Source organism: Lutra lutra, chromosome 2 (genome assembly GCF_902655055.1).
Source record: "Lutra lutra chromosome 2, mLutLut1.2, whole genome shotgun sequence".
Taxonomy (NCBI): domain Eukaryota; kingdom Metazoa; phylum Chordata; class Mammalia; order Carnivora; family Mustelidae; genus Lutra; species Lutra lutra.
This window is the reverse complement of record NC_062279.1, coordinates 24,064,272-24,082,844: the sequence shown is the minus strand read 5'-3', so window position 1 is coordinate 24,082,844 and position 18,573 is coordinate 24,064,272. Positions and strand designations below refer to the sequence as shown.

General features: G+C 38.9%; 1 protein-coding gene across 1 annotated transcript in view; it reads right to left on the bottom strand.

Moving 5' to 3' along the window:
* Nucleotides 1-18,573, bottom strand: part of ZDHHC2 (zinc finger DHHC-type palmitoyltransferase 2) — a 73,728-nt gene that overhangs the window by 39,796 nt on the left and 15,359 nt on the right. The window contains exons 2-3 of the mRNA XM_047716145.1: nt 8,281-8,307; nt 7,007-7,101 (exon numbers count right to left, since the gene is read on the bottom strand). Of these exons, the coding sequence (XP_047572101.1) occupies nt 7,007-7,101; nt 8,281-8,307 (122 nt within the window). The remainder of the gene's footprint in view (nt 1-7,006; nt 7,102-8,280; nt 8,308-18,573) is intronic.

The window sequence follows — 18,573 nt, the reverse complement described above, 5'->3', positions numbered from 1 at the left end:
TACAGGTTGGTAGAATTATTACTTGTATAACATGGATGTCCAAATATCTAATTTTACCTTGGGATGTACCAAATATACAGACCTTTCCCCCAGAATACTTCCATGCAAAGGTATGTCATGGATTTGAAGAAAGATGACATCTGTAGAGATCTGAAGGAATGAAAGATCTCCTGGGGTGGAAAGATAACGTCCTAGACCTATCACCAACCTGCAGATTATCACAGTGCAGATTATGGTAGTCCCCTTCTGTTTTGTTTTGTTTAAATAGTTTTATCAACATTAAAACACTTTAGATTTATGGAAAATTTGAGCAAATATTACATGGCTTCCATATATCTTCTCATCAAATTGCCCACATTACTAAACATCAAATATTAGTACACTATGATATGTTTACCACAATTAGTAAATAAATACTGATACATTATTATTAACTAAAGTCCATAGTTTATTCAGATTTCTTTAGTTTTCTTAAGTTTTTACTGAATATCTTTTTCTCTTCCAGGATTCCACCCAGTATGCCACAGTACATTTATTTGTCCTATCTCCTTAAGTTCCTCCTGACTGTGACAGTTTCAGAGATAGTCCTTGTTTTTGTTGACCTTGACAGTTTTGAGTATTCTGGTCAGCTATTTTATAAGATGCTTCTCTATTAAAATTTGTCTGATGCTTTTCTCATGATGGGTTTGAGATTAGTTGTCAGGGGGATGAAGACCATAGAGGGAAAGCGCCATTCTTACTACATCCCCTCAAGAGGATATGCTAACAACATCTATCAGTGCCGACTGAACCTCGGTCACCTGGTTGAGGCAGTGTTTGTCAGGTTCTTCCACTCTAAAGTTCCTTGTGTTTTTCCCTTTTCCATCCTATACTCTTTGAAAGAAATTCACCACACGCAGCCTACTTTGAAGTAATGGGGTTTTTTATTCTTGTCTCTCTTAAAGGCAGAGTATCTGCATTATTTGAAATTCTTCTATAAGAGATTTTGCTCCCCGTTTATTCATTCATTTATTCATTTACTTATATCAGTAGACTCAGAGATATTTATTTTATACTTTGCGTTATAATCCAATACTATTTTATTTATTTTTTTGCTCAGATTTTTCTAGCTTTGGTCATTGGGAGTCTCCAGTTGGCTCCTGTGTCCTTCTGATATGCCACCAACAACCTACTGATGGTCCCAACTTACAGAGGTTCAATGATTTTTTTTTACCTCACAATGGTGTGAGAGCAATATATATGCATTAGAAACCATACTTCAAATTTTGAATTTGTATCTCCTCCCAGGAAAGTGATATTCGGTATGACCCTCTCTCATGATGTGGAGCGGTGGCAGCGAGCCACAGCTCCTGCCAGCCACGTGATCACAAGGGTAAACAACAAAGACACTTAACAATCATTTTGTCCCCAAATGAAGAACCACTGTTCTTCACTTTCAGTACAGTATTCAATAAATTCAACAATTTACTATAAAATTGGCTTTGTATTAAAGATTTTGCCTAGATGGAGGCTGATGTAAGTGTTCTGAATATGTTTGAGGTCAGCTAGGCTAAGCTATCATGCTCAATGGGTTAGATGTACTAAATGCATTTTTAACTTACTATATTTTCAACTTACAATGGGTTCATCAGGATGTAACCCCATCGTAGGTCGAGAAAGTACTCTATTTTATTTACTTTAGAGCACTACCTCACTTGTCATTATTATAAGATGCTCTGGCTCATCTTTTTTAATTTTAGTTTTTACTTTTTATTTAAACATAATTAAGATACAATGTTATATTAGTTTCAAATGTACAACATATTGATTCAACAATTCTATACATTACTCCATGCTCACCATGGTAAGTGCTGTCACCATCTGTCACCATACGTTATTATAATACTATTGACTATATTCCCTGTGCCGTACTTTTCATCTCTGAGACTTATTTATTTTATAACTGAAAGTTTCTACCTCTTAATCCCCTTAATCTATTTCGCCCCTCCACACACACACTCTTAATTCCTGCCCTAGTTCTAGAGTCCATTTCTTCAAGGATTCCTCCTTTCTTACCTAGAGAAAGGTATTAGAAACCCAAGATCCGAAATCAAATAGACTTTTCAGGTTAAAGAAGACTATAATTTTAATAGGATATACAACTTAAGAAAAAAACTGAAATCTAATAACCAAACAGAAAACTCACAGAATTATATTTTCTGCTAGTTCTTTTTTTTTAATCAACATATAACGTATTATTTTCCCCAAGGGTACTGGTCTGTGAATCATCAGTCTTAACACAATTCACAGCACTCACCACAGCACATACCCTCCCCAGTGTCCTTCACCCAGCCACCCTATCCCTCCCTCCCCCAGCAGCCCTTAGTTTGTTTCCTGAGATTAAGAGTCTCTTCTGGTTGGTCTCCCTCCCGGTCCCATCTTGTTTCATTTTTTCCCTCCCTACCCCCCACAACCCACCCCCCCCCAATTCTTTTTCACATAGCACAAAAGGGAACATATAATCTCATTAGTATCTAAAATGTACAAATTAAAACACATAACATTTTTGTCCATTAAATCAGCAACCAGTGGCTTTCTTAATGACAACATGCGATGCCAAAGTTCCAATAAAACTGTTAGCACTGTAACTTGTTACCATTCTCTTTTCAAACAATTTGGCAAGTGACTGCAATTTCCTTGATCTAGTAATTTTTTTTTAAAGATTTTATTTATTTATTTGACAGAGAGAAATCACAAGTAGGCAGAGAGGCAGGCAGAGAGAGAGGAGGAAGCAGGCTCCCTGCCGAGCAGAAAGCCCGATGCGGGGCTTGAACCCAGGACCTGGGATCATGACCTGAGCCGAAGGCAGTGGCTCAACCCACTGAGCCACCCAGGCGCCCCTTGATCTAGTAATTTTGAGAATTTATAATAAGGGAATAATCCAAAATATAGGTAAAAAGTGTGTACAAAACATGTACAAACATGTTAACACAAATTTATAATACGGAAAGTTGGGATCAGTCTAAAATTCCAAGTTGGGATGTGACAGAATAAATTTTTACATATTTCAGTGAGGATATTATGACATTTTAAAAAATGACAATAAACCAATGATGGGCTATTATGTGGGGAAAAAAACTAGAATATGTGCATGTTGAATACAACCAGGAAAAATAACTCGAAAGAAAATCTGCATGCAAACTGCCTATATTAGTGTGGAGTGTTTTCCTTTTTTCCTTTCTTTTTTTGTTTAGTCTCCATTTTCAAATTAGTATGGTTATCTTACTTTCATAGGGGAAAAAAAATCTTATAAATTGAAAAACTATTAGCAATTTTACAATCCTGTTATATAAAAAGGTAAATTTTAGATTTCGTAGAATTCCAGATTTCTTAGAATTCTCTCAATAGTAATGAGAAAATATTAACATTATTTCCTTATACAGCCTCTTCTCCTGCTATTTTAGTCCCATATTTCTAAGATTTTCAGCAGCTGAGAGCACTCTATTGTCAATTAAGTCAAGGACCCCTCATTTTACAAGTGGGAGGGTCTCTGGCTCCTGACCAATTAAAAGATTAGGGTGAGATCTTACACTTTATTAATGGAATAACTCAAGATTCTTAACCAGCAAGTCAGGGCTCTTTCATAATAATGGTCTTCCAATTCTTTTGACCACGAACCCATCAGTAAAAAAGCTCATTTGAGACTGATATGCATATTTATTTATATATTTATTATTAGCTATTATATATAAGATCTTACATATAAAACTTTATACATATTTTATTCTTCATATATAATTATATATATTATATATATATTTCTATAAATGTCTCTGCCTTATATATGTAGCTTAATTTTAAAAAAAGAAACACTAAAAAAATAATATATAAATGGAAGTGATATTTTTTCTCCATGCTCCAACTGATGGCCTGGCTGCACCCCACCTCCCCCACCTCCCCGTGGGGTGTCCACTTTCCATACTAAGAGCATGGTATACTGGCAAGAATGTAGGCTTGATGGTCAGAACAACTCGCTTTGATGCGAGCTCTACCACACACTAGCTTTAGACACCCTGGGATAACTAGCTAACATTCAAAGCCTACTGCTCCATTTGTAAAATGTAATAAATAGTATCTATCTCACACAGGTGTAGGAATGGAATAAAGCATATGGGGGTTTTTTGGTAGAAAAATCATTGACAAAACCTGCTGCAGGTATAAATCACTGTCCTCGATCTCAACTGCTCCCTCAAATACTGTGTCATTTCTTCCATGTTTTACATTTTACTTTCCTGCTCACTTTAACTACTATTTCAATGTCTGCTCTCCCCAACTTCAGTCAAGCCTCCCTCCCTCCCATTCGTAGCGAATGATCTCACATATACTTTTAGGGAGAAATTAGAAGTCACTTCAACTTCTGCCAAAGCTACAAACACAAACCTGCATCTGTACACATAACTTCTACTCTATGTCCAATCATTTGACAAATACTTATCGAGTACCTTCTATGGGTCAGATACTGCTGACCCACGGGTCAGCAATGGGTACTAGCAATGGGTCAGAGAAGAAAACAGATAAAGTTCATGCCGTTGCCGAATTTACATTCTAGGAATAATATAAAAAGTGAAGATAGAATGAGTTATCCAATGTTATGCCATGGAGAAAAATAAAGCAAGGTTAAGGTTTATAGGGAATTCCAGGCATAGGATTTTACCATTTTATACAGAGTGGTCACAGAAAGCCTCAAAGATAAGGTATCATTTGAGCAGAGACATAGAAATAGGAAGGAAGGGACCTGGCCACACAGTTATCTATAGGAAGAATGTTCCAGATCAAGGGAAAATACCAGGTTTCAAGACCCCCAAAGGAGAAACATGCATATTGACCTCTGGGCAAAGAGACCAGTGTGACTGAGGCAGCACTGAAGAAGGTCCAAGAGACGGTGAGGGGGCAGGGCACGTGTAGCCTTGTAAACTACAGTAGAGAATTGTGTTTCTACTCTGAATGAGCTCACATATCAAAGGAAAGTTCTGAGCAAAAGAATGATATGATCTTGCTTACGGGATAGAATGTTGAAAATACGGAGAATAGGGGAACTGGTTGAAAGAGCTATCAGATGTAGAGTGGAGAAGTTTAAGTTGATTTTAGACCTCTAGCTTTGGTAAAGAGAAATTCTGCAGGGCTCTGAGAAGGGAAGGTAGGTAAGACTGTAAGTAGTAAAATCCTACTGGAGACTGCAATGTCTCAGACAAAAGAGGTGACTGAGACCCTGAATTATGGTAATGGTATGAAAAAAAAGAAAGAAAGGGGAAAAAAGGAGGGGGGTGTTGGAACCAAAGAAGAAAAATTAGGAAGTAAAAGCATCAGCAAGATTTAGATGTTGGGGGAGGGGCAAGAAAGCGGGATAATTCCGGGCAAGGCTGCCAAGCTTCCAAGACGCTGGAAAGTCCAGAAGGATGAGCTGGATGGCAGCAGCATTAACCAGTGTAAGAAACAGATGAGTCACGGTTTGGGGAAGGGAGTGGGGGTGACTTCAGCTTTTGATGTGTTGTATTTGAGGTGTCAGTGGATTAAGGAGCTGTGTTTGGCAGGGAAATAACGTGAGTTTGCAACAGGAGAGGTCAAAGCTGGAAACAGATTTGGGAATTATCAATACAAAGATCATCTATGATGATGAGGATGAGATCACCTATGAAAGGGGTCTGCATTCTCCTTCTTACTTATGACTAAGATCAGGATGGGGATAAGAGAGATAACAGGAAAGGCGCAAACATGGCAGGAGGAAGGTGGGGAAAGGTAGGAAAAAAAATCAGTAGAGAGTAGAAGAAAAAAAGGCTACATGTAAAGCATTTTAGGCCAAGCATACCACTAATTCTGTGCAAATATCTGTGGTTTTATTTTTAATATCCTTTCCCAAGTCGTATAGCGTATTTATTGGGCTTTTTGACCACAGCTGCATTTTAAACAGATTACTTCAGGGAACAATTCGCAGTGATGCCTAGACCTTTCTTTTTTCTTTCTTTCTTTCTTTTTTTTTTTTAACTTGGCCAACTAAAACTCTACCATTATTACTGGAATAAAGTTTATTTCAATTCAACAAACATGTAGTGGACTAAGTGCCAACAATACAGAAATGAGTAAGACACGATCCTTTGCTCTAAGAATGTTTAACAAGGTGAAAGACTCAGAAACAAATACTTAGAATGATCTTTTCAAAGTGCAAATTTGACCATATCACTCTACTCAAAACCTTCCGTAGCTGAGAATGCTATTCCCCCCACCCACCAATATCCACAATTTCCTTCTGACACGGTTAATATGGTAAACACGGCCACTGAGAATAAAGACTACATTCCCAACCTTCTGCATAAAGAATGTGGCTATATAACTAAGTTCTAAAGTAAGTAGAAAGTAAGTTCTAATGTAAGTTAATGGCATTAGCAACTTCCAGAAAGCATCCTTAAAAGGAAGGACATTTACTTCCACTCCTCTATCCTAGTTTCTCTGACCTGCTGTCTGGAAGGTAGACATGATGGCTGGAACTGGAGCATCCATCTTAGGCCAAGAGGTGATGTTGGAAATGGAGGCTACACATATCAGAGCAAGAAGCTGTGGACTAGCTACAGACTTTGAATGTAAGAGAAGATTAGTAACATTGTTATTTTATTGTTGTTGTTTCTGGTGGTTGACAGTCAACTAATCAACTATTAGTATGATAACTGATAATTATAATATAGCAATATCTACCATCAGCTCTGTCTGTATATCGATCCATCCACCCTGATGTCAGACTCTAAAGTAGAAACGGAACACATGACAGTTTTAATATTGGATATACAATACTCACACAGTGCAAAAATATTTGCCAAGTGAAAATTCAAGTATTTACCAACAGACATATTAATATAAACAAATCACTACACTCACTGAGCTTGAAACATTAATAAAAAGACATAAAATCCATTCTTCAGACATCAGTGTTATTGATTTCTAACTTTAAGGTAACTTTATTAATATTTTAACTTACTTCTTTTGAAGGATTCATTGGTAATGTAAAGATAGTTTTCCAGTATGACCAGACAAACATTGCAAAAAGTAGATGATAAGCAATCAGGCACACAACTAAAATGAGAAGAACATATTATCATTATAATATGCAAATGAGAAGAACATATTATCATTATAATATGCAAATACAAATTGAAACCATGGTATTCACAAAGATCTAGTTGTTCTAAGTTAACCAAATTCTTTAATAATTTAGTTATTTAATGTCCCATGAAAGGAAAGCTCTCATCTCTAGACAGACCCATCTATTGGCCAAATGGCTATAGGGACCTTTCCTAAATTATAAAAGTAAGGCAGCTATGCCTTCAACTTTAAGTAATAAACACGGAATTAAACAAATAAATGTTAAAACATTCAGGTTTTAAGAACTTTACTTCACTGACAAAGGATACCAAAGGCAGTTCCTATTTGAGAAGCTGTTTGCTAATTTTGCTTAGCTGTGGTCAAATGTGTTGGCCCTGAATGTTTAATGACTACATAATTAAACAGAGACCATCTGGACAAAAAGGATTTCCTCCAACAGGAGTTCAAGTGTCTTTTTTATCACATGGGACAATTGTTAAGAAAAGCATACTTTTTTCAGGCAATGTATACAAATACACTTTATATGGCTTTTTTGTATGGTGAAATGCTGTACTATGCAAATATAAAGTATTAATTTTGTATACAGTGACAATGATCATTTCTGAATAATACATTAATATATAAATTAACTCTGTAAGACACAGTTGAATAAAACATGCTAATTCAAAATACAGCACGTTTGGTATTTTAAAACTGTGTGGCAATTTTTTTAAAAAAATGATAATACTCTTCATTTATCATTTATCTTCTTTTTAAAGAATGATGATACTTACAGAATCATTTAAAAATTCAATTGTCCATTAAGGCACTTAAATCAGTGTGAAATGACTAGAGCTAATGACATTTTCCATGAACACTATGGATGACTCAGGTATGGGGTAATACTCTGAGCTGAAACAGGAAATTGTTGATATTCCTATATCTCAAAGCCACAAGAATCTTTGGCACCATGGCTACCATTTCAAGGGAGAGGTCTTTGCCAAGCATCTGACAGAATTCAGTCTGAAGACTGAGAGAAGTCTTTAACCCCATCTTGACTGCACATTCTCCAAGTATAATTTATTAATTCCAACCAAATCTAAATGAATACTATTTTTAAGAACTCTCTTTAAAATTTTATATACAAAACAATAATAAAACATGGCCTACCTTGTTCCCCAACGTTTTCCATGGACACTGTAGAAATAAACAGAAAAAAAGAGATAATAGATTATGACACTTATGGCAAACACAGGGCCTGAAAGAGATATAGGGCTACATAGGTTAATAATTTGGCTCCCCTTCAAACCAACATTCTTGAAATATTTGTTCAACTTTATTTAGAGGAGAGGTGAGCACTGTGGGAGAGAGGGTGAAGAGGGAAGGCTGGTGCTTGCATTCAGCCAGGGCTCTGCTCTGCTGGCATTTCAGCCCTGAATACCATACAGAAAACAAAACTCATCAGGCGTGCTCCGTGTGAGTCCTCGTCCTGTATCGATGGTGTCTTATTCTTCCTTCCAACTCGAGGATCAGAGGAAAGCAGTACTCTCCAGGTCACTACAATTCCAGAGACATTTATTGCTCTTTATAAGTTGGCAACTGCCTAATTAACACTCTAGAAAGAACGAAATGTTGTGTCCATGGAACATACTCTTCTTGCCAAATTTCTCTAGGTATAACTTCTTATGCCCAATGATGAGTAGCTCCCTACGGTACAATGAGAGAGGCAGGCAATGTGCCTGAGAAAGCGCCATCCCTTCCGGGCTGTGGTAAACATCCCAAGGTAGATGAGGACACGAGAGTAGAGGACTCGAGATTGGGGGCTGCATAGCTGAAAGAAGCCGGGACAAGAAACCGTACTGAGGAATTCTATACTATATACTTGTTCTATTTCCCATTTGGTCTTCCTCCATGTGGACTAAAGTCTTTTTTTGGAAGTTTTGGCCTATCTCAAAGTTGGAAGCTGTAGTGAGCAGAGATTTGGTATTGCCTGGGATATGATTTAATTGCCTTAAGAAACACTGGATCCGGAGGGTAATGTTGTGAAAGATATTTTAAGATTACCTGATCCAACACACCTCCTTCCTAAGACGGCTTCTGAATGTCAGTTTAGGCATATCTAGAAGCAACAGAAGCCCGTGGGTTGTGGTACTGTCCATTCCAGTATTGGATTGCTCTAAAGAATTATTATAGGATTATAGGTTCCTGAAATTAGCCTCTTCGTGGCTTCTACCTATGGTGTCTAGGCTTCCAATCTGTAGCAATAAACAGAAAATCTAAATGACAGAGTTTTACATGAAGTTATTTGTATCTCCCTTAAATACTCTTAGTCCAAGTAATATATGACGTCCAGATCACTTATCAAACTTGATGTGGCTCCTTTCAGTGCTTCCTAGGCTCTCAATTTCCTTTAACATTTCTAATACCCATGATGGGACAGACACAGATGGTGATATGATAAATGAAACGATAATATGGTAAATACATACATATTAACATTGTGGGGTACGATTTTAATTTTCCACTTCAAAAGTGTATTTGCCTAATTTTATCTTGGATCAGCCTAACTTCTTTCTGCCCTGTGGCCTACAGTGATATTATTTTGCTTTTGAGATTTCTAACTTTCCAATATTCCCGAGAACTTAAAACTCTTCCCCAACTAACTGTGGTACAAGTAGGCAACAAAGACTGATTTGTTGAAAGATCCTAAGGAATCACAATACTTTCCTGGCACTTACGGAGTATAGGAAGAGAGAAAGTGGGGATAGTAAATTATTACCCGCCTCGTCAACGATGTTCCTGTTTGCCGAGAGCAAAATGATGGCCTTTAAGGATCTTGGAATCTGGAACCATCATGGACACTGCAAAGCTGGTAGACTGGGTTGCCAGTTGTGTTTTCCAGCTCCCCTGTCCACCTATCAATCTCCTCTCTCATTACTCGTTCCTCTAAGAAACGGAATGGGGCATCAGAGAAAAGGCTAACTAGTCAATTATTAGTTCAGAATCGACAAGAGTGAGACTTTCTGTTGCAGTATTTAAGAAATTCTTGGGGAGGGGGAGCACCTGGGGCTCAGGTCATGACTTGAGGGTCCTGGGGTGGAGCCCTTCATCCAGGTCCAAGCTCAGTGGGGAGTCAGTTTGTCCCTCTGCCCCTCCTCCCCTGCTTCATATACACGCACCCTCTCTGAAATAAATAAATAAAATCTTAAAAAAAAGGTAAAGATAAAACATGTAAAACCCAAGTTGAAGATTGAGACTATCAGCCAAAGTAATAACCCCTAATATACAAAGGATGAAAACTGCTTCTTGATTCAAACCTCACTTGAATAAACATCCTTAAGAGTATGTGTGTGTGTGTGTGTGTGTGTGTGTGTGTGTGTGTACATGTATATAAAGGAAGAGAGAAAGTGGGGATAGTAAATTATTATACATAGAGAGACACATACCCTCCCTTGTCTCTTTGGCATGAATTATCAGGCAATCATTTAAATACACGGGTCAGTAACCTACAGTCCTGTTCCAAATACAGCCAGCCACCTATTTCTGTAGATAAGTTTTTACTGGAACACAGACCCACCCATTCATTTACATGGCCATTTTTGTGTTACAATGGCAGAGTTGGGTACGTGTGACAGGGACAGTTTGGTCTGTCTTGCCTAAAAGATTTAACATCTGTTTCTCTATAGAAAAAGTCTTCCAACCTCTGTATACTAGTCAGAGTTCTCCAGAGAAACAGAACCAACACACATACACACACACACACACACACACACACACAGAGAGAGAGAGAGAGAGAGAGAGAGAGAGAGAGAGAAGGGGCAGGGAGTGATTGATTTTAAGGAATTGGCTTACAGGATTGTAGGGGATGACAAGTCTGAAATCTGCAAAGCAGACTAGCAAAGTGAAAAGCCAGTAAAGAGTAAATGTTGCTGGGCGCCTGGGTGGCTCAGTGGGTTAAAGCCTCTGCCTTTGGCCCAGGTCATGATCCCAGGGTACTGGGATCGAGCCCCGCATCGGGCTCTCTGCTCAGTGGGGAGCCTGCTTCCTCCTCTCTCTCTGCCTGCCTCTCTGCCTACTTGTGATCTCTGTCTGTCAAATAAATAAATAAAATCTTAAAAAAAAAAAAAAAGTAAATGTTGCAATCCTGGGTCCAAGGCAGCCTCAAGGCAGAAATTCTTTCTTCAGGGACGCCTGGATGGCTCAGTCAGTTAAGCCTCTGCCTTCGCTCTGGTCCTGATCCCAGGGTCCCAGGATGGAGCCCTGCATCAGGCTCCTTGCTCAGCAGGGAGCCTGCTTCTCCCTTTGCCTGCCATTCCCATGGCTTGTGTCGTCCCCTCACCTCCCTCGAAGTAAGAAAGAGAGAGAGAGAAATTAATTAATTTCTTCAGGGGACCTCAATCTTTTCTCTTAAGGTCTTCAACTGATTGAATGAAGTTGGCCCACACTGTGGAAGGTCATTTCCTTTATTCAGTGTCTGTTAGTTTAAATATTAATCACATATAAAAAAATACCTTCACAGCAACATCTAGACAGATTACACAAAACAACTGGCCATCACAGCCTACTCAGGTTGAAACAAAATTCATAATCAAACCCTGAATTTAAAATTGAGTTTTTTCCTCTGGAAATCTACTAAGACGATATGTGTTGATCTCTTACATTAGTTCTCAAGAGAAGGTTACTATTTATTATATACTTATAACTTATTATAAATCAATCAGAACTATAGCTAGCAACTTAACTACAGTACATCCTTATGCATCTGCTAGATAATAAAATCACTTATCATAGTCTAAACACTTGGCTACCAATAATCCCACCCAAATTAAGTTTATTTATACACCAGTATGATTGTTTAGGATGCTATCAAATCTATTCTCTAAAAACAGCTCTAAAAATATTAGAGCAGATTTAGTCTTATTGATTTAAATTAAATCTTGATTTTAAAGCAGGGGATCACCTCAAAGATCATTCTAGTCTTATATTTTTAGGACTGAGTTTTTAAAATTTGGCTTTGGTGATTATACATTAAGAGTTGGTTGTCAAAAATGTTATCTGTTGATAAAAAGCAGTCCACCAAACTGCTGGTACCTTAAATCTTATTCAACTTTGAGTCATGAGTACATCCAAAATCCAAAACTTCAGATACTAAAATACGCCCTCATAGTAGGAAAAAAAGTACTTTCCCCCCTTAAATTAGCAAAGAACAGTTATGTAATTGTTGCTAGAACAATGTGGTTTTTAGGTACTTTCATTGCAAATGTGTTTGCTGTGATCCTTCTATTTCTTAATCTGAATTTTCTTTTTTCTTGTCTTTAAATTCAAACTCTCTTTTTTTGGAGGAATAACTTACCTACACTGCATATACACAATAACTTTTCTATATAAAGCCACAACACTATTTCCAAATTCAGTTTGACACAGATGCATCTCAGCTCCATATATGCAGTCTGATGATGAAGAACGCCAAGAATAAAAATTTGGTTCTAATGAATGAATTGTAAGGACAACTTTATAGCCAACCTCTGGTTTTTGTTTTGTTTTGTTTTGTTTTTGTTTTTTGGCTTATCTTTAATTCATTTACTGAAAAACAATCACTAACTACACTATGCTGAGGCTCCTGGGTGGCTCAGTGGGTTAAGCCTCTGCCTTCAGCTCAGGTCATGATCTTGGGGTCCTGGGATCGAGCCCTGCATCGGGCTCTCTGCTCAGCGGGAATCCCACTTCTCCCTCTCTCTCTGCCTGCTGCTCTGCCTACTTGTGATCTCTCTCTCTCTCTGACAAAAAGAATAAATAAAATATTTTTTTAAAAAAACTACACTATGCTTATATTATTGAGGATAATATAGCAAATATTATTTCATCCCTCTGCTCAAAAAGCTTAAAGCTTAAGAGATCATCTTAATTCGAAGTTAAAATGAACAAAAAACAAGAAAATGGTTATTAAGGCATTCTTAGTTAAGCAACCGAAGCAGCTCAAAGTCATAAAATTAAAACAAAAATAGTAGTAGCAGAACAAATATACTTTAGTATCTCCCATCTAACAAAGTCTCTCCTTTGACCTCGTGTCTGGCTCCTATCCCACTTTTCTGGACTTTTCACAGGAAAACTGATTTTAACAATCTTCCAAATGCACTGTCTCTACCTTCTCCAGCTTCCTCTTACTCCACTCAACCAACTCTAGCTGGACTTTCACCCCTGATCCCACTGGTATCTCTCCCCTTAAGGTCACCAAAGACCACCTTCACCGCTCATTCTCCATACCCAATTACTCTAACAGAATTAATGATGCTCTTTTGTGTGTGTGTGTTCTTTAATTTTTTTTAAATTTTTTAATTTTTTAATAAACATATAATGTATTTTTATCCCCAGGGGTACAGGTCTGTGAATTGCCAATTTTACACACTTCACAGCACTCACCATAGCATATACCCTCCCCAATGTCCATAACCCCACCCCCCTCTCCCTCCCCCCACCCCCAGCAACCCTCAGTTTGTTTTGTGAGATTAAGAGTCACTTATGGTTTGTCTCTCTCCCGATCCCATCTTGTTTCATTTATTCTTTTCCTACCCCCCAAACCCACCATGTTGCATCTCCACTTCCTCATATCAGTGAGATTATATGATAGTTGTCTTTCTCCGATTGACTTATTTCGCTAAGCATAATACCCTCTAGTTCCATCCACGTCGTCGCAAATGGATGGAATACTATGCAGCCATCAAAAGAAACGAAATCTTACCATTTGCAATGATGCTCTTTTTGAAACAGTTTGTCGAACTGACAGGGAATTCTCTGACTAAATTGGCCAATGGGACCACTTTGAAGTAGGATCCTTTGTCCTTTAGCTACTTTCTGGGAAGCTGTGGCTCATTTTTCAGGTATTACAGATCAAAATTTGGGTGGTAGGAGGTACATGACAAGTCATTCCGTGAATACTAGTGACTCTGCTGCGAGACCATTTCAATGACAGACTCAAGAAAATATACTACTCAGATCAATATTTCCAGTTGAATCCCAAGTGTATTCTTTTCCTCCTAAGAAATATATTTTTTTAAGTTTTTTAAAGACTTTATTTATTTATTTGACAGATAGAGATCACAGTAGGCAGAGAGGCAGGCAGAGAGAGAGAGAGAGAGGAGGAAGCAGGCTCCCTGCCGAGCAGAGAGCCCGATGCGGGGCTCAATCCCAGAACCCTGAGATCATGACCTAGAGCCGAAGGCAGAGGCTTAACCCACTAAGCCACCCAGGTGCCCCCCTCCTAAGAAATATTTTTAATTAACTTTCCTTATAACAGATCTACTTATATTTTTACATCTATATCAAACTGTGTTTTCCTTCATTATTCTCATATGTCATTGTAATTTTACTGACAACTGTAGTCCCTCCCTTCCTCACTAACCTCATCTCAGGACACTCCCCTTCCTGTCAATATGCTTCAACCACTCCAGGCTGCTTTGTTTCTTTCTTCCTTTTTTTTTTTTTTTTAAGATTTATTAGTTATTTGAGAGAGAGAGAGAGAGAGTGAGTGAGCATACTGGGGCTGGGGGAGCAGCAGAGGGAGAGAATTTTCAAGTAGACTCCCTGCTGAACTTGAGACCTGATTTGAGGCTCCATCCCATGACCCTGAGATCATGACCTGAGCCCAAACCAAGAGTCAGATGCTTCACCAACCGAGCCACACAGGCAACCCCAGGCTCTCTTGCTTCATGAACGTGCTAACATTGTCCCCTGTCTAGATCCTCTGCACTTGCTTTTAACTGGGTGGTAGGGAGATCTGGACTCCGGTCCAATCCTCCCAATATGTGTGACCTTGATCATGACATTCAGCTGTTCTGTACTTTAATTTTATTGTTTAAACAAAAATGTGTACTTTATCTTGACAGTTCCTCTGGCTCTAAAATTATCCTCAGTGCTACTCTGATGTATTATGAAAAATCATTGACTTTTACAAACCAAGGACAAAAGTCACTTCCCAACTTATCAGTGGGTTTACAGGAGTAGTTTGGTCAAGGATAGAATGGTAGTTTCTGAACAGAAACACAGAGTAAGGGTAGGGCTTCATAATAAAGAACTTCCCAACACATGGCTTCCAATTGGAATCCAGACTAACATCCCAATAGCCCTAACCATAAACATCATGCCAGGCAGGCTACGTTCCTCACTGGATCGTCATAAAACTGGATCCTTAAAAAGTCATTTTATAATAAGAAAGCCATGATCTCTTTTAAAATTTAAACTGATAGCATCATCACACACACACACACACACACACACACCAACAACAACAACAACCACAAAACAAAACAAAACAAAACAAACCCCAAAACCAAGAAAAAAAAACCAAAAAACCAAAAACAAACAAACAAACAACAACAACAAAAAACCCTTCCCATGGGTTTGCACTGAATTTAAAATAAAGTCCAATCTCTTTACTTAGGTCTCCAGGGTCAAACATGATCTGGCTCCTACTTACCTCTCCAAGATCACTTCTCATCACTCAACCTTTTGCTCCCTAAGCTGCAAAGAGGCTGGCCTTCTGTTTCTAGAACAACAAAACCTCAGTGTCTTTATGCCGTCTGAAAAGCTCTTCACCAGCTCCATTCTTGGCTAGCTCCTTACCATCCTTCAAGCTGCAATTTCAATGTCAGTTTTGCACAGAGGCTCTCAGGTTCAGTCTGCCCCTGCTATCATTATGATATACTGTTTCTTTCTTAGCACTTAGCAAGATCCGCAATTATTTTCATTTGTTTCTTTTCTGTGTCCCTCCCTGAAGTTTGAATATACTGGCTCTGCTGGGATTGAGGTTTTTTCTTGGCCAAGTTACTTAGCCTCTTTGAGCCTTACTGCAATATTTATCCCATTGGGCTATAGTTAATCAAACTAGGTAAGGGAAGTAAAAATAGAACCTGGCACTAAATATTAGGGGCTCAATAAATGTTCACTGAATATGGAACATAAATATGACAAAAGAGGAAAGTGTCAGGAGTTCCCCAAAGTTTGGTGTTAACTGTGTTATAAACAATCGGGAGAAAGCAGTATATGGTGCATTTTTAGCTTGCAGGAATGCTACAGTTTTCTGGAGAGTGCAATGCAAAGTTGGGGAGAATAAACTGCTAGAAGACTTTTGAGTGTGAATAAGCAAAAAAAGAAAAAATTCAGGTGAATTACAATGTGGGCAATTAATATGAGAAAAACTAAACAAGTGATTTCTTTTTTAACTATATTTTCTTTCCCTACCCCTTCCAGACCTCCTTTCCTTTTAATTTCTCCCCACCTCCCCATGGCCGGTCAAGGTTCTGATAGAGCCTGGCATGTACCAGATTCTCGGCATGAGGAGCTGTGTCATTGTGGGGAAAAGTCAGACTTCCCAGGTGCTTTTATGCATTCCTCTTGCTTCCAACCCAGAATTTATATCTAACAAACTATACTGAGCTAAACTGTGTGTTAGAAATTAACAAACAACCATGCAAGATGGTTGAGGATTCCCTGGAGAACTTTTCCTGAAGAATGGCACAATGCAACCTCAAAGACAAAAATGAACCACAGTAAGTCTGACAATTGTAACCAGGATACAGGAAGTCTCTTATATAAGACTAGGTTATGGTCCAAAAGATTATGCAAGGCATTTGTCATCTGGGCACTCGGACCTCCCTACTGGCTAAGGAAAGCTTTTCTGATGCATAACCCACCTGAAACAATATTGCAACATTATAAATTAACAGTGTTACACAAATTAGCTATTCTGTGAAGGCAAGGCTTTTGAGTTTGCAACATCCATACTCCTCTCCTCTCCTCAGCAGGCATTCACACCTGTTTTCGGCCATGAGCCCCTGGATCAGTCAGCTTGGGAAAGCACCACACTGAGTGCCTTCAACACCAGACAGCTTGTTTCTCAGTTCTGGAGACTAGAAGTCCACAGTCAAGGTGTTGGAAGCATGGATCCCTTCATAGGCCTCTTTCTCCGGCTTGTGGATGACCGTCTTCTCCCTGTATTTCACATCTTTTTATCTCTGAACATATCTGTCTACATCCAAATTTCCTCCCTCTATAAGAACACCAGTCAATGTAGATAAGGACCCACCCTAATTAACTTCATTATCTTACTTAACAGTCAATGTAGATAAGGACCCACCCTAATTAACTTCATTATCTTACTTAAATATTTCTTTAAAGACTATCTCCAACTAGAGTCACATTCTGAAGTCCTGCAGGTGAGAATTTCAAGCTATGGATTTGGGGGAGACACAGTACAGCCCATAATGCTCTCCAGAATAAGACTGGAGCTTGAGCAGGGTGAAGACCGGTGGGGGTGAGAGGGCATCCGCAGGGCTGGGGGCAAGAGTCAGATGTCAGGGGATGAGAAAAAACTAAAGGAAGGGATAGTTTCATAGTTTCTTGCATGCTTACTATAGGCCGGAGATTGTGCTAAATTTTTTTCCATGTTTCTCTCGTTGAAACCTTACAGCAATCTGTAAGGGAGGTATTATTATAATTTTAAAAGTTAGGAAGACAGTCTTACAGAGGTAAAGTAACTATTCTAATGTTATTCAAGTCATAACATATGGAGCTAGGATCTAAATATAAGTCTGCCTGACTCCAAAATTCTTTCAAGGATTCCACATGGCCTCCCAGGCTCTGCCTGCACCCCATGGGCTTCTCTGTCCAGGCAGCCATCCCTTCTTTGTTGCTCTCAAGCCCTCTTGGCCTGTTTAATACCACGCTACCCCCCATGACTTCTGATTCAGGATACACTGGCGAGCAGGGTTTAAAATGTCCTCTTTGTCACATCTCCTACAGGAACTAAATGAAACATAACCTAGAAACAGTTCATTTTACAAACTTTGGACACAAATTATTAAAATATTTGGTCATATTGGGGCACCTGGCTGGCTTACGCCGTTATATGCCCAACTCTTGATTTTGGCTCAGGTCATGATCTCAGGGTCCGTGGGTCCAGCCCTAAGTTGGACTCTGTGCTCAGCTGGGTGTGGGCTTGAGATTCTCTGACTCCTTCTCCTTCTCCTGCCCCTCCCCTACTACCATGCTGGTGTGCTCTCTCTCTCTCTCTCTCTCTCGCTCTCGCTCTTGCTCTTTCTCTCTCTTAAATTGATAAATCTTTTTTTTTAAAGATTTTATTTATTTATTTGACAGAGAGAGATCACAAGTAGACGGAGAGGCAGGCAGAGAGAGAGAGAGAGGGAAGCAGGCTTCCTGCTGAGCAGAGAGCCCGATGTGGGACTCGATCCCAGGACCCTGAGATCATGACCTGAGCCGAAGGCAGCGGCTTAACCCACTGAGCCACCCAGGCGCCCTAAATTGATAAATCTTTAAAAAATATATATCTGGCCATATTTCAGGGCAGTACGTAGAGCTGGGCTTTCTGAGCTCTAACTTCAGTAACTGGGAAGGGAACAGAGCTTTGGGTTCCTGGGACAGGAGGGAGTTGCGGATACAGGAAAGATT